This window comes from Nanorana parkeri, unplaced genomic scaffold (genome assembly GCF_000935625.1).
Source record: "Nanorana parkeri isolate BGI_ZX_2015 unplaced genomic scaffold, ASM93562v1 scaffold131, whole genome shotgun sequence".
In the NCBI taxonomy this organism is placed as follows: domain Eukaryota; kingdom Metazoa; phylum Chordata; class Amphibia; order Anura; family Dicroglossidae; genus Nanorana; species Nanorana parkeri.
This window is the reverse complement of record NW_017306399.1, coordinates 1,712,178-1,726,853: the sequence shown is the minus strand read 5'-3', so window position 1 is coordinate 1,726,853 and position 14,676 is coordinate 1,712,178. Positions and strand designations below refer to the sequence as shown.

Sequence of the window (14,676 nt, the reverse complement as noted above, 5' to 3'; positions counted from 1 at the left end):
CTATCATCTCTAATTAAAGACATGGGCACCACCTGTAGCAGGAACAAGGCCCTGGGTAGAATGTTCCTTCTGACAATAATAATTCTATGTAACCTCATAGATGGAACTGTTCCAATCATCTAAATCTATTGGATACTTTGTAACAATGGAGCAGAATTCTTTGCATGGAGCAGTTGGAGAGTCAGCAAGTTTGATGCTTCAGTATTTCAGGGATTGGGAATTGTATGACTGGTGAAGGTGATCTGTCTCATCGGGTGTCATAGCCGCCGGTATCTCTGATTTATTGCTATTAATTATAAAGTAGGAAAGGGCCCCAATGTTGTGTTACATAAAAGAAAATGTCATCTGTGTAAGCCGATAGCGTGTGTTCAGTGGACCTTATGCTGACTCCCAGACTATTCGAAGTAAGCTTCTATTGCGTGGGAGACAACGGGCAAGCCTCCCTAGTTCCATTCTTAACTGATAAGGGTTGGGAAAGTGTACCATTAACTTAAACCCCTGGCCAAGGGGTCTCTGGTATTATCCAACCCCAGATGTTGGGCCCAGGCCCAAGGCTTTAAGGGAGGGGTAGGCAACCTCAGCAATCCAGCTGTGGTGAAACTACAAATCACATGAGGCATTGTAAGACTCTTGACAGCCACAGGCATGACTCCCAGAGGCAGGACATGGTGGGATATGTAGTTTTAACACAGCTAGAGTGCCAGAGTGCCAAGGTTGCCTACCCCTGGCTCCTTCCATGAACAACCAATCCACCATATCACATGCCTTCTTGGCATCTGCAGAGAGAAGGAAGGAGGTGGGGTGCACCCAACAAGCAATCTGCAAAGTTCTCAGAGGGTTGTCTTCTGCCTCCCTAACTGGCATGAATCCAGTCTGGTAGCGGGGAGAAGTTCTGGACGGAACTCCTTGATTTGGTTCACTGGGATCTTAGATAAAATCTTGGCGTCCATTTTGGACAATTAAGCAATGGGAACTATCCCTTCCTTCTCTTTGAACTATCCTAATGTGTGCCAATATGGCTTCCCTTGGGAGGTTCTTCTGTTCTGTCAAGGAACAGGGGACATTCTTTAAGTGAGGAACAAGATGGTAAAGCAACCTGGGCCAGGGCTCTTCGCTCTTCAAGATGGAACATATTTACCACCTTGTCCCTTACTTAAGGAGGGTCCCCTGTTCCGTCAAGGAGTGAGGGACAAGGTGGAAAACCCATCCGGGCCACATTGTAACTACCTGGTATCAATCCATCCAGTCAGGGTGCATTAGGTCTGCAAGGAGCTCCTTGAGTTGGTTCTCCAAGATCTTAGATAGAATCTTGGCGTCCATATTTAACAGGAATTTGGAGGACAATTTGAGCAATAGGATTGGTCCTTGCCCTCCTTAGAAGTACATTAATATGGGTTCCCTTGGGAGGTTCTCCTGTTCTGTCAAGGGAGGGACAAGGTGGTAAACCAATCCAGGCCAGGGCTCTATCTCTATAGGAGATGGAACACACCGTATGTACCACTTTTTTTCTTTTAAGGTCCGTGATGCGTGCATCGAAAGACTCGATCAACCCTGTGAACAAAAAAGTGAATAGTGAAATCACAACACACTAAAAAAAACAAAAGTGCATGAGGGTGCTATGGTCCTCTTCTGATGAGGAAGGGCCTCGAATTTCCTGAACCCCTCGGGGCGCAAGGCTCCTGCCAGGGGCAAGGACAACTTGGGTCCACCTACCCGAAGGCCGGTGAACCCCTCTCCACTGGGACCTGCAGAAACAGGTCAACCGAGTACTAGGTGACGTCTCTCCCATAGAGAGACCTCCTAGTGGGAGGAGGCAGAGGAGCCCAAAGAGGCCATAAAACCTTCTCCCATACATCAGGAAGGCCCCGAAGGTACCCGCACCCTTCGTCTTCTGTGAAGTCAAACAGGTGCATTTGTGCATAAAATAAATAAGGTGCCAGTGCACAAGTCTGACAGGCCTTGCGGCCGCAGAGCAGAATTATTGCCCCAGGCTAGCCATAAGGCCTCCCCTAGAGGTGTAGTGCACAAATAGCATGAAGTGCAGTGACCTAGTGTCAATGCATCACGGTGGGGTCCCACACCTAGGGGATTTTCTGGCACACCTTGGGATGCCACCCCCAAGGGGGCACAGCACCATGGGCCTCTGCACCTCCCGAACCCTCCGGCCAGACCAGAGGTGCAGCACCCGTCCACATCAGGAGGCATTAGTGCTGATTAAGCTCCCCCTCTGCAAAAGAGGTGGACAACGCTGACAGGTAAGAGGCATGCAGCCCACTATAGAGAGCCCACTATAGAGAGTCTATGGTGGGCTCTGCAAGTGACATAACTAGCAATCACGGGGGCCCCATACAAAATTTTGCTATGGGGCCCTGTGATTTCTAGTTACGCCCCTGAATGGGGTGTTCCATTTCTGGAGATATTCTCATTTTTAATGAGCTGAGTGTTCTTTAAAAGTTTTTTTGTGCTTCTTAAAGAAAAAAACCTCCCCGCATCTCTATTAATAGAGGTCTTTCATGGCGGCTAATTCTTAATCCTTGAGAAAAAGCTGATATTTGACTCCGCGTCCCAGCAGCGACGGTGGAAGCTGAGAGGGCAGATTAGGGCACGATTTCCACAAGGTGGCCTCTTTCGATCGCTAAATGGAACCTTGTTTAATAACTTTTCAGCGGAGGCCAAAATTGTAAAGAGATTTTTTTTTTCTTCTCTGGAACATGACATTTTAAATGACTGGGGTCTACGCTCCTACAGTACGGCACTGTTAGATGTGCGTATGATGTCATGAGTCCGGGATTATGTTTGCTCCAAGACCTTTCATTACTCTTTGGAGCCAGGCCAAAGCTTTTTCTCCTGGTGTCTGCCAGCCAAAAAAATTGGGCAGTTTTGTGCTCCTGTAAGAGGATCCAGAAACTGAGCAAATCCTGAAGAGAGACAATTCACAAAATCGTATCATCTTAATAAATATTTGGTCGGGGGCCAACGCTGATAAAAAGTTTCTGGACAATGAGAAGATTTAAAAGGGATTTATTTGAAGCTTTGATGGTGGCGCCATCTAGTGGGAGATCAGCACATTGTGTCTGCAGGCTTGCCTAGTAATGAATGTTTGAATGTAAAGGTCCCCACACACCTCACCATAATCGCGGGAAATCCCGCGATCGTACGATTATCGTAAGGTGTGTGGAAGCCGTGCGACCTCTACTACGGTAAGGTTGCACGACTTTAAACTTACGAACATGTTCAAAAACCCACCGAGCATTGTACGATGTTCGGTGGGTGTGTAGCATGTTCGGAAGATAAAAGCCGGACGGGCCGGTGTGCGCAAGCGCACACTGCCCATTTGTCATTGCGGTCATCGGAAGCCCGCCCCTTAGGGGGGCATGTCTGGAGATCATCGCAAGTGCGATCTGCCTGTCCAAGATGGGCAGATCGTACGTTTTTTTAAGTACCTTACAACCATCGCAAGACAAAAGTGTGTGCCCAGTCTAAAGCAGCTTTGAATGTGTCAGCAATTAAAATAGAACTTTGAGGAAAGCAAGCAGTTAAATTCAGCGAGATCTCCGTGCCTCTCTCTACCCCATACACACAGTATATACACTATATTGCCAAAAGTATTGGGACGCCGGCCTTTACACGCACATAAACTTTAATGGCATCACAGGCTTAGTCCGTAGGGTTCAGTATTGGGTTGGCTCCGCCCTTTGCCGCTCTAACAGCTTCAATTCTTCTGGGAAGGCGTCCACAAGGTTTAGGAGTGTGTCTATGGGAATGTTGGACCATTTGTGAGGTCAGGTACTGATGTTGGGGGAGAAGGCCGGGCTCGCAGTCTCCGCTCTAATTCATCCCAAAGCTGTTCTATAAGGTTGAGGTCAGGACCCTGTGCAGGCCAGTCACGTTCCTCCACCCCAAACTCCCCCATCCATGTCTTTATGGACCTTGCTTTGTGCACTGGTGCGCAGTCATGTTGGAACAGGAAGGGGCCATCCCCAAACTCCTCCCACAAAGTTGGGAGCATGAAATTGTCCAAAATGTCTTTGTGTGCTGATGCCTTAAGAGTTCCCTTCACTGGAACTAAGGTGCCAAGCCCAACCCCTGAAAAACAACCCCACACCATAATCCCCCCTCCACCAAACTTTACACTTGGCACAATGCAGTCAGGCAAGTACCGTTCTCCTGGCAACCGCCAAACCCAGACACGTCCATCGGATTGCCAGACAGAGAAGCGTGATTGGTCACTCCAGAGAACACGTCTCCACTTCTCTAGAGTCCAGTGGCGGCGTGCTTTACACCACGGCATCCCACGCTTTGCATTGCACTTGGTGATGTAAGGCTTGGATGCAGCTGCTCGGCCATGGAAACCCATTCCATGAAGCTCTCTACGCACTGTTGTTGTGCCAATCTGAAGGCCACACGAAGTTTGGAGGTCTGTAGCTATTGACTCTGCAGACAGTTGGCGACTTCTGCGCACTGTGCGCTTCAGCATGCGCTGACCCAATACTTTTGGCAATATAGTGTGTGTATGTAAACATATATACACACATATTTTATAGATTCATTTTTTATGTATGAATGTTGGCATCCTGCGTGTAGTGTTTAAGGTTCTTGTTGTGAAGAATTATTTAAAGTTACATAGTTACATAGTATTTGAGGTTGAATAAAGACATTAGTCCATCAAGTCCAACCTATTAGGATCTCATTCTAGGAGTACCCGCACCCCTGTCTATTACCTGTACCCCTGTCTATTACCTGTACCCCTGTATATTACCTGTACCCCTGTCTATTACCTGTACCCCTGTATATTACCTGTACCCCTGTATATTACGGTCCCTTAAGAAATCGTCCAAAAGTTTCTTGAACAATTCCACATTATTTGCTGAAATCACCGCCTGCGGCAGTGAGTTCCAGACCCTAACTGATCTTACTGTGAAGAACCCCCTTCGCCCATTGTGCTGGAATTTTTTCCCACCAATTTTAGGTGGTGGCCTCTAGTTTTTGTAATGGAGTTAATTTTAACCAGTTTATCGCTAATGTTGCTACCACCAAGTGTTTTTGGTATGTCTCTCCTAGAAAGGGCAAGACCTCCTGGCTTAGTCAATTATACACAGGATGCTAACAAGCACACATGCAGGGTTGGGGTTTTTATTGCAAAGTCCTAGTTTAGAAGAAAAATGACCTTTACCTTTAGAAATGTGTTATGGGGTAGCCACAAACAGGGCATAATAATTACGCATTATTCAAAAATGATGTGATGACCTTCTGGGTTAGTCAGTTACACACAGTCAGTTACACACAGGGGGGTGTTTTTATTACAAAGAAGGCCAGCTTGCTTTGCAAAGTGTGGGTCCTGGATGTACCCCGTGTGAAATTTGTTTTGTAATTAAGATTTTAGGACAAATAAAAAATCTGGTGGGCTTTACACTAAGAAAACATGATCTAAAGCGTCAGTTTCTAACTTGGTAATGAATATTAGTGCACAAGACTAAAGTGAAACATGAATCAGTAAATACAATAAAAGACTCAGTCCGCTTTCCAAATAAATTTACTTTCTTCAGCTTCTATCTCCAGTTCACATACATTGCTGAGTGACGAACTACATTGACAGACAGGACAGGAGGGAGGGGGAGGGGCAGACGAGGTGGACAGGTGAACAATAATCCATGTTTCAGTTGCGATGAAGCCTTGTCCGCTTATGTGATGACCGTTGGGGCTGTGCGGCCCGTCCTCTCTTCCAGCTTGGACAGTTTAAGTGCTATGGTAACCAGAGGGGCCAGCATTACCTGTAATGGAGAAGAGAAGACAATTTATTGATTTTATGGTGACACACCTCGTTTCAATTAAATTAAAAGGCAGAGGTTTTATTATGCTACGTGAATCTAAAACTGAAAAACTATTTTAGTTTTAGCCCAAAAGTTTGTGGACATCTATCGGTGTGATAAATGTCCTATGTGGGAAAAAGTATGTGGATGGCCCTCCAAACTATGGAATTCAGGTGTTACCAGTTACGGGGAGTGTTAATGATAGAAGACCTTTTACTTTGTGGTAACTAGGGCTGCAGCTAACAATTATTTTCATAAACGATTAGTTGCCCGATTGGTTGCATCATTGCCAACTATTATCGATTATAATCTATTTAATCGACTCGTTGTTGGTAACAGTTTGGTGACGACCCATTTCTGTTCCACCATGACAGTGCCCTGTGTACAAAGCCAGCTCTATAAAGACACGGTTTGATTAGATTTGTGTGGAGGAACTCAAGTGTCCTGCCCAGAACCCTGACCTCAATCCTACTGAAGACCTTTGGGATGAACTGGCACACCAAATACAAGCCAGGTCTTCCCATCCAACATCAGTACCCGACCCTCACAAATGGGTCTAATGACCGAAAGGGCACAAATTGCCACAGACACACTTCAAAATCTGGTGCAAAGACTTCCTAGAAGAGTGGAGGCTGATATAGCTGCCAAGGGGGACCAACTCCAGGAGTGTATCTAGGAAACATGGCACAAGAATCATTTACCACCAGCAGATAGCAGATGGTGCAAAGAAGTCACTTCTCCACCGCTATCACTTTCCAACTTTGCTGTGAGCAGGCTGCAATGCGATCTCCTACACAGAACAACCCTACAAGTGAATGACCAGAGATTTTTTTAATTAATAATTTTTGGATGGATTTTTTTTTTTTTACTTGGATGTAATTTTGTTGTTTGGTCCCACCAGGAAGATTTGCCTTCAATTCCTGTCTTGGGGGGAATTCTGCCCAATAATCAAGTATAGGAACGTCACCAGCACGACAAAGACTAAGATGTCAGTGCAAATCAATTTATTTTGATGTCAAATATCACTCAAAGTGTCATCAAGCGCTTTCGGGGCCCCACAGGGTCCCCTTCATCAGGCTCAGACTAAACCCCTGATGAAGGGGACCCTGTGTGGCCCCCGAGAGCGCTTGATGACACTGAGTGATATTTGACATCAAAATAAATGGATTTGCACTGACATCTTAGTCTTTGTCGTGCTGGTGTGCTGGTGACGTTCCTATACTTGATTATGCTGAATGCAGTGCCCTCCGCGGTCATTGCGAGCACCCACAAATGCGTATGGAGTTCCGGTAAGGAGTGCTACAGGTCTTTGGATATTTTTTTCTGCCCAATAATGGCACAGGTACAAATGGGCCCCAAATACATTTCCGAATTGTTGCTGGGAATGCCTCCAGACGCCGGGTCTGGCACCAAACAATTGATTTGTTGGATAATTGTTTGGTCATTGGTTTATATTAGTGTGGATCATTTTATAATGGTTTGATAAGGGCATGATGGATGTTCTAAACTTGGTAAAAGAAGAGTAATACCTTGCATAAAATGAGTTTCCATTTTTTAGGGCCATAAGGATATGTTAGGGTACGTAATTAAAATGTATGCAATATTAAATAATTACAATTATATTTTAATATCGTGCATTTTTTTTCTCTTTTGAATGTAATTTGTCTTGTGTTAGATGCTTTTTAAGGACCCGTTCACATTGAGCGGTTCGCAAATCGGGCGTTTGTCGTGCGATTTGCATTTTGCGCAATATCGTGCAAATGCTTGCATTGAGCAAGCTTGAATCGCGGCTAAATCCGCTCCAAAAAGGGTCCTGCTGTAGCGACACACGACCCGCGACAGCAGGACCCTTTGCCCCATTGAGAAGCATTGGAGAGCGATATCGCGCGGTAAATTGCCGCGATATCATGGGAATTACCGCGCGATAAATCGCTCAATGTGAACGGGGCCTAAAAGGTTTATTGAAAAAAATAAATAGACGGGATTTTTTGCTTCAGCACTTATACAAGGATAAAAAAATTGGATTAAATTCCACTTTAATTTCCATTATCAGCACATTTCCACCATAGTTATAATATATAGAAGAACCGCGGGTAAACACACGTCGTACGGCTTAAAAAATGGCTGAATAAGGGATTTTTTTTTGTTTACTCAAATCTACTTTAATAAATGACTAAAAAAAAGATGTCATAGAGCTGCACATATATTCTTATCCAGGTCTAATAACATTTTAGGACAGGATGTGGAAAACGACTGGGACTTGCAGCGAGTAACTGGCGCTCGCAGCTGTGTACACAGCGGTGACAATAACGGGCAGTATTACAAAATGGGCGCCTGCTTCCTGCACCTGCGAAATGTTTAGCCAGCCCCCTGAGCAGCGCAACGAAGGGCCCACCTTTTTATACCCCCTTACAACCAGTTTATAGTGTTCGATATACAGATGGAGTTCTTCATTTGCTGACATTGCTTTTTTTAATGTCTACCTCCCTCATTTCACGAAAAGCTCTTTTTTGCAATGTAGACACCTGTAGACAAAGGGAAATGCTATCCCGGACAGAATGCCAACTAGACGAGGGAGGAATTCAGTTTGGGCTGCATGCAGGAGACAATATCTTGGCTAGAGACTGATGAAATTAGGAATTAAAAGCTCGTTAAGATTTCATTTCCAGACCCACGATGAGGCACGCTGCAGGATTCAGCAAAAAAAAAAAAAAGGGAGAGATTAATCAAATTGTGGGTTTGGAAGAGTTCAGCATTATTTAAGCCATCACAGTAGGCGGTAAATGTGATTTAAATAGCGATTGTATTGTAAAGAAATTAAACCTGGAAAGTGGTGAAAGGGGGTTTTGGCTTTTTCTTTTTTTTTTTTAAGCAAGAATTAACCACTTCAGTTCTTACACCTGTTCACCTCTTATGGACTAGAGCAATATTTACCTTTCCGCAATGGGCCTACTGATTATTCCATTACATTTATAATGCACAATTAATTAGGGATGCATCGATACGGGTTTTTCTGTATCAAGCACCGATATTTTTTTTCCCGTTACTCGCCGATACTGAATACCGATACCAGAAGTCCCATTTAGGAAGCCAGATGGCATTTAATGACTCGCCGCCTGGCTTCCCGATTAGCATTATGTGCTTTCTGGCCAATCAGGAAGCCGGGGGGGCATGTAATGACTTGCCCTCCCCCCCTTCCTGATTGGCCGGGAAGCTGTCACCTGGTGACGAGGGAGTATGGAGCCAGCTTCCCGGCCAATCAGGAGGCCGGGCGGCATGTCATGACTCGCCACCTGTCTTCCTGATTGACTGGGAAGCCGGCTCCATGCTTCCTCGTCACCAGGTGAAGCTGGGCGGCGAGTCATTACACATCACCTGGCTTCAGGATTGGTTGGGAAGCCGGGGGGCAATTCATTACATCCCCTCCCGGCTTCCTGGTTGGTCAGGAAGCCAGCTCCGTGCTCCTTGGGAGCATGGAGCTGGCTCCATGGCCAATCAGAAAGCTGGGTGGCATGTAATGACTCACTGCTCGGCTTCCTGATACTGGAAGTATCGGTATAACTATCGAGAGCATTTGGGTGAGTACGAGTACCGATACTAGTATTTCTATATGCCTACAATTATTACATTTATTAATAAAAAAATATTTTGAAATTCTATTTTATTATTCAATATATAATATACAGTACAAGTATATATTTTCATAATTTCATTTTCTATGCAATCTCCAGAGGTACAAAGAAAAAACACCTTAATTTCTAGTGTTACTGTAGAAAAAATGATGCTATATTTTGCCCATTTATAATACTAAAAAATGATTAATTCTGGCACAGAGCATGCCAAAAGTATTCACAAATAAAATAAAAAGTTTTTTTTTGTTTTTTTTTTTTGTTTTTTTTCAAGCAACGCTACAAAAAAAATAAAAATAAAAAAATGAGAAAAAAAGAGTTATTCAGGGCAGGTTATGATAACTAACATTATAGGCAGACCTAAGGACACACTTTTGATCTGCACACAAAGTAATTAGTGGAAATACATATTCAAAAACACTTTGGCAACATATTTTTTAATGATGCGCGCAAACACTGTCCTCAGACAAATGTTGGACATGTGCCACCCTTTAAAGCCAGATCTTGCTGACAATAATGCCAACAATGGCTCCGGCAGGGGAGGAGAGTGTAGAAGGTACGTCAAAAGAATTTAGATTAAATCACTTAGTGTGTACCTTGTAAGCAGAAGATCCACAACCAGTTAAAGTGGACGTCAGTGCAAAATAAAGAAAGACATGTGCAGTACATGCCTGCAATGCGTGATCCGAAATGTATTCTGCTCCTAATTTCTTGTTGTGGGCTGACAACACGTTCCCTCTCAGCCCTGCCCAGTCGTCTCCAGACTTGAGATCACACCGTCACAGTTCGCTAGCCACAGGACAGGATTAACAGGTAATGTACATATACACTGAGTGGCCAGATTATTATGACCACCTACACCTAGGTGCTGAAGTTGCTAGAGGGCCAGACCATTATAAATAGGGAAGCAGGTTGTTTGCCACGACAGTAGAAGTGATTTGTTTCTGAAGATACGGTGAAACAACGCGATGTAACAGCCTTTGAACGTGGGATGATTGTTGCCGCTCGGAGCCATGGAGCGAGTATCAGCAAAACAGCAGAATTCGTTAAATGTGCAAGAGCAGCTGTTGTTAAAGTGTTTAAAGACCGGACTGTCAGCCGAAAATCTGGGTCTGAACGTGCGAATTGTGGCCGTCAGCGACTAGTCAATGTTAGGGCAGAACGGAGAGTGGCAAGACTGGTACAAGACAACAGAAGGGTAACAGCGCAGTGTCAGATTCCTCGCATCACCTTTCATCATCTCGTGGAGTCACCCAACGAAGTACTGATGGGGTGGGCATAATAATCTGGCCACTCAATGTATGAGAAGTTCATAGTAAGGGTTAATTGCACTTAACACTTGATTGATACTTTGCATTAAAGGAGAACTATGGGGGGGGGGGTCAGTGCTTTTCCCCATAGTTCTCCCCAGGGTCACGGGAGGACATAAACTAGCGTTTTCCCGTGACCCAAAACTTCTTCTGCAGGTAGATGATCGGGAAGTGAGCGAGCGACAGTATGTGTTCGCTCACTTCCCGATCTATTGAGCCGACGTGTGACAGATTCATTGTCGCACGTCGGCTCGAACTATGAGGATGAGTGATTTTCACTCACCTCATAGTTCTCCTATAATCTAAAATCTACTAGTTGTGATAACAGGACAGTGACTTGGCATGCATGCGCAGAACAGGAGCGGAACGAACATGACGCCATTTTGGAAAAACCAAGCTATCGGCCATCTTGGCAATGCATTTACCTGAGGATCCTGGTATATTTTGGGGGCATCCTTTTCGTAGCTGTCTATATATAACCTGATAGTTGCTCCGGCACTGCCGGTACCACTGAGTCGGAAGATGATACGGGAGCCATCGGTGAAGATGAGCCTTAATCCCTGATGAGAGAGAACAATAAAAAATCATGTTATGAGTAACCCGGGGAAAGAGCACAGACTGGTTTTGGAGGGAGGACTGGCGGCAAAAGAAGCCGAGCATATTGGGAGGGTTGGAGAGGGACAGACACCAGTCAAGGAATGGAAGACTAAAAAAACGGAATAAAAATCTGATTTTCAGCCTCAGCTGCCATGGCGGGCGCACCTGGTTCCTTGAAATGCTTCCATCAACCGGATCGCTGTATTCAAAGTTGTCAGCTTTTTCAACAGTGTAAACTTTGTCTCCAACCGCCAACTTCTGCCCGATAAAGGAACGGTCGAACATGACGGCTTCCAGGTCTTTCATCATCTTGTTGGCGCCTTCGGAGTCGACCTCCTCGTAGTCGTACCTGCACAACAAAAGAGGTTCTAAAAAGTTAACTGTGTTTTTAATAGACATGTGCGATTTGTTTCGTTCCGAATCGAAATTCCGAATTACAGATATAACGAATCCGAATTTCCGATTCCGAAATTCCTTAGCGGTAGTCTGGACGAAATTTCATTATAGCAAAGTGACATTTGAGAAAAAAAAACCTTTTTTTTCCTCTTAAATGTCTTTGCTGCAACGAACGAAAGAACGAAACGAATTTTCGTCCAAATCCGTATTCCGAAACGAATTGACTTTCAGACCCGAATTCCGAAAAACGAAATAACTAGTCTCGGCACTTTGTGAGGTACGCACCCGACCACTAAATAGAGCACCATCTAAGCCAGGGGTAGCCAAACTCCAGCCCAAACTCCAGCTGGCTCTGCCTATCTAGAGGCAGAGCCAGCTGTACCCGCCCCCTCTCCCGTCCGTTCCGCCAGTCAGCGCAGGCGGATCGGAGCGGGGAGAGGGGAATCCAGCCCCTTCCCTGTAACGGCAGTGAGCTGTGACAGGATCGATGGGTGAGCGAACGCCGGTATGTGTTCGCTCACCTCCCGATCTACTGAGCCGACCTGTGACCGTCTCATTGTCACAGGTCGGCTAGAACTATGAGGTGAGTGAAAAGCACTCACCTCCCCCCTCATAGTTCTCCTTTAATAACCGTTTGACTTTAATATCACTTTAAGCTCAATAAACGTTATTTGCATAAAAGGCAGATTAAGTAGAACTTTTTTTTACCTGGTGAAGAAATTTCTCCCGAATTTCTGCCAATGGTCTTTCAGGATGTCTTCTACGCTCTGTTTGCGGGTAGCAATGATCGATAACCAGGCCAGGACAGCCCAGAGGCCATCTTTTTCCCGGATGTGATCAGATCCTATGTACACGTTAATAGAAAATATAAATAAAATCAGCTGTGTCCATGTTGGCTTTGACACAAAGGAGGCAAGAAATGACCCCAAATTTGTAGTTTTGGTTAATCTTATTTTCATTTTTTTTTAAAGTTTAAAAACTGATCTATAATTTTTATTATTTGATGATAAAAAATATTTAAGAAAATTAGAATTAAATACAGGAGGCTTCATGATTCTGAAGGGACTGGAGACTATGCAGGGCTGCCTAACCAAAAAGCCCAGCACTAGCTCTACATAATTATTTTTTTTGTTCCCTGACCCAAACACATTTTTATTTTATTGTGTTTATAATTGGAGAGGTTTACCCATTTATAGGACTTCTGTTAGACAGAAAATGATGGGAAAGCATTTGCAGAGTTATTCACAAAGGGGTGAAGAGTTTGGAGAAGTGAACAATCTAGGACAACATAGCGGATCTGGAAACATTCTCCAATTCAGCTCACTTTCCAGGTCAGCGATGTTGTCCTAGATTGTTCACTTCTCCTGCCTTCTCCAAACTCTTCACCCCTTTGTGATTAACCCTGTTAATGTTGTCACCAGTACAGGACGTCAGGGGAAATCTTCCAATAGGAAGTTGAAACCTGTTCTGATAACAGTATAAAAGGGCTATTCTCCTCACTTAAAAGGAGAACTATGAGGCGGGGTGCTTTTCACTCAGCCTCATAGTTCTAAACCGACCTGTGACAATGAGACTGTCACAGGTCGGCTCAGTAGATCGGGAGGTGAGCGAACACATACCGGCGTTCGCTCACTTCTCGATCCTGTCACAGCTCTCTGCCGTGACAGGGGAGGGGCTGGATTCACCAGCGCTGACTGGCGTAACGGACGGGGGAGGGGGCGGGTACAGCTGGCTCTGCCCCTAGATAGGCAGAGCCAGCTGTCAGTCACATAGCTGGGCGGATCCCGGCACAAATGTCGGGAACCGCTTCACCTGCGGCGTCTGAGTATACTGCGAGCTACAGCTCCCTATATACTGAGCCTAGGGTGACGGGAGGGCGCTAGGTTTGTGTTCTCCCGTTACCCTAAGGAGAACTATGGGGAAAAACACTGACCCCATAGTTCTCCTTTAAGAAGGATTTTATCTCACTTCCCGTTTTGTCTGCATGCTTTACTTCTTTTCAGCTGGGGAGCGCGCATCACTGCAGTTGTGATTTATGTCCTTTGAAATCTAGGAGAGCGTGCAAGCAATAAATTGGGGACAGAGAGAGGGCGAGAATCCTGCGTGAGAGCAGTATTGACTAAGGTGCTGTGATGTTTTCAGAAAGATATGTACAGCACCCTTGCTGGCCCCTCCCACCAGCCGTGAGCCGCCTGCATTGCATAGAGAAACACAGAAACCCATCAATGGGTATAAAATAAGATATGAAATTCAAACAAAGATTTTATTTAATATCATGAAGCGTGTTGATGAGTTGGGAGAAGCAGCACCAGGGAAGGCAAAATATAAGCAGATTAAAAGGAGAACTATGGGGTGAGTGTTTTTCCCCATAGTTCTCCTTAGGGTAACGGGAGGACACAAACTAGCGTCCTCCCGTCACCCTAGGCTCAGTATACCGCGAGCTACAGCTCGCGGTATACGGAGACCGCCGCAGCCGGGGTGGATCCAGACATTGCTGTCGAGATCTACCCAGCTGTGTGATTGACAGACAGAGATGATTGATAGAGGCAGGGCCAGCTGTACCCGCCCCCTCCCCGTTCGTTCCCCCAGTCAGCGCTAGCGGATCGGAGCGGGGAGATGGGAACCCAGCCCCTCCCATGTCATGGCAGAGAGCCGTGACAGGATCGAGAGGTGAGTGAACCCGGTATGTGTTTGCTCACCTCCCGATCTATTGAGCCAACGTGTCACAGTTTCATTGTCACACGTCGGCTGACCCGAAAGCGTGTTGCCAGTCACAATACATTTTTGGCTTTCCCCTATTTCCATATACCAGTCAGAATTGAACCCGTACGTCGGTCACATAGAAGGAGAAAGAAAATACATTGTCCGAAACTGAGCAGCCAAACAAAACTTTTATAGAAAAAAACGAAATCGAAAATAAAAGTTCTGGTCAGG

At 45.3% G+C, this 14,676-nt stretch overlaps 1 protein-coding gene across 4 annotated transcripts in view; it reads right to left on the bottom strand.

Moving 5' to 3' along the window:
- Positions 1-5,520: 5,520 nt before the first annotated feature.
- Positions 5,521-14,676, bottom strand: part of PGM1 (phosphoglucomutase 1) — a 40,562-nt gene continuing 31,406 nt past the window's right edge. For all 4 annotated transcript variants that reach the window (XM_018553853.1, XM_018553855.1, XM_018553854.1 and 1 more), the window contains 4 exons: positions 12,451-12,586; positions 11,512-11,695; positions 11,175-11,309; positions 5,521-5,771 (listed from right to left, as the gene is read on the bottom strand). In XM_018553853.1, coding sequence (XP_018409355.1) covers positions 5,682-5,771; positions 11,175-11,309; positions 11,512-11,695; positions 12,451-12,586 — 545 coding nt within the window. In that variant the 3' untranslated portion in view covers positions 5,521-5,681. The remainder of the gene's footprint in view (positions 5,772-11,174; positions 11,310-11,511; positions 11,696-12,450; positions 12,587-14,676) is intronic.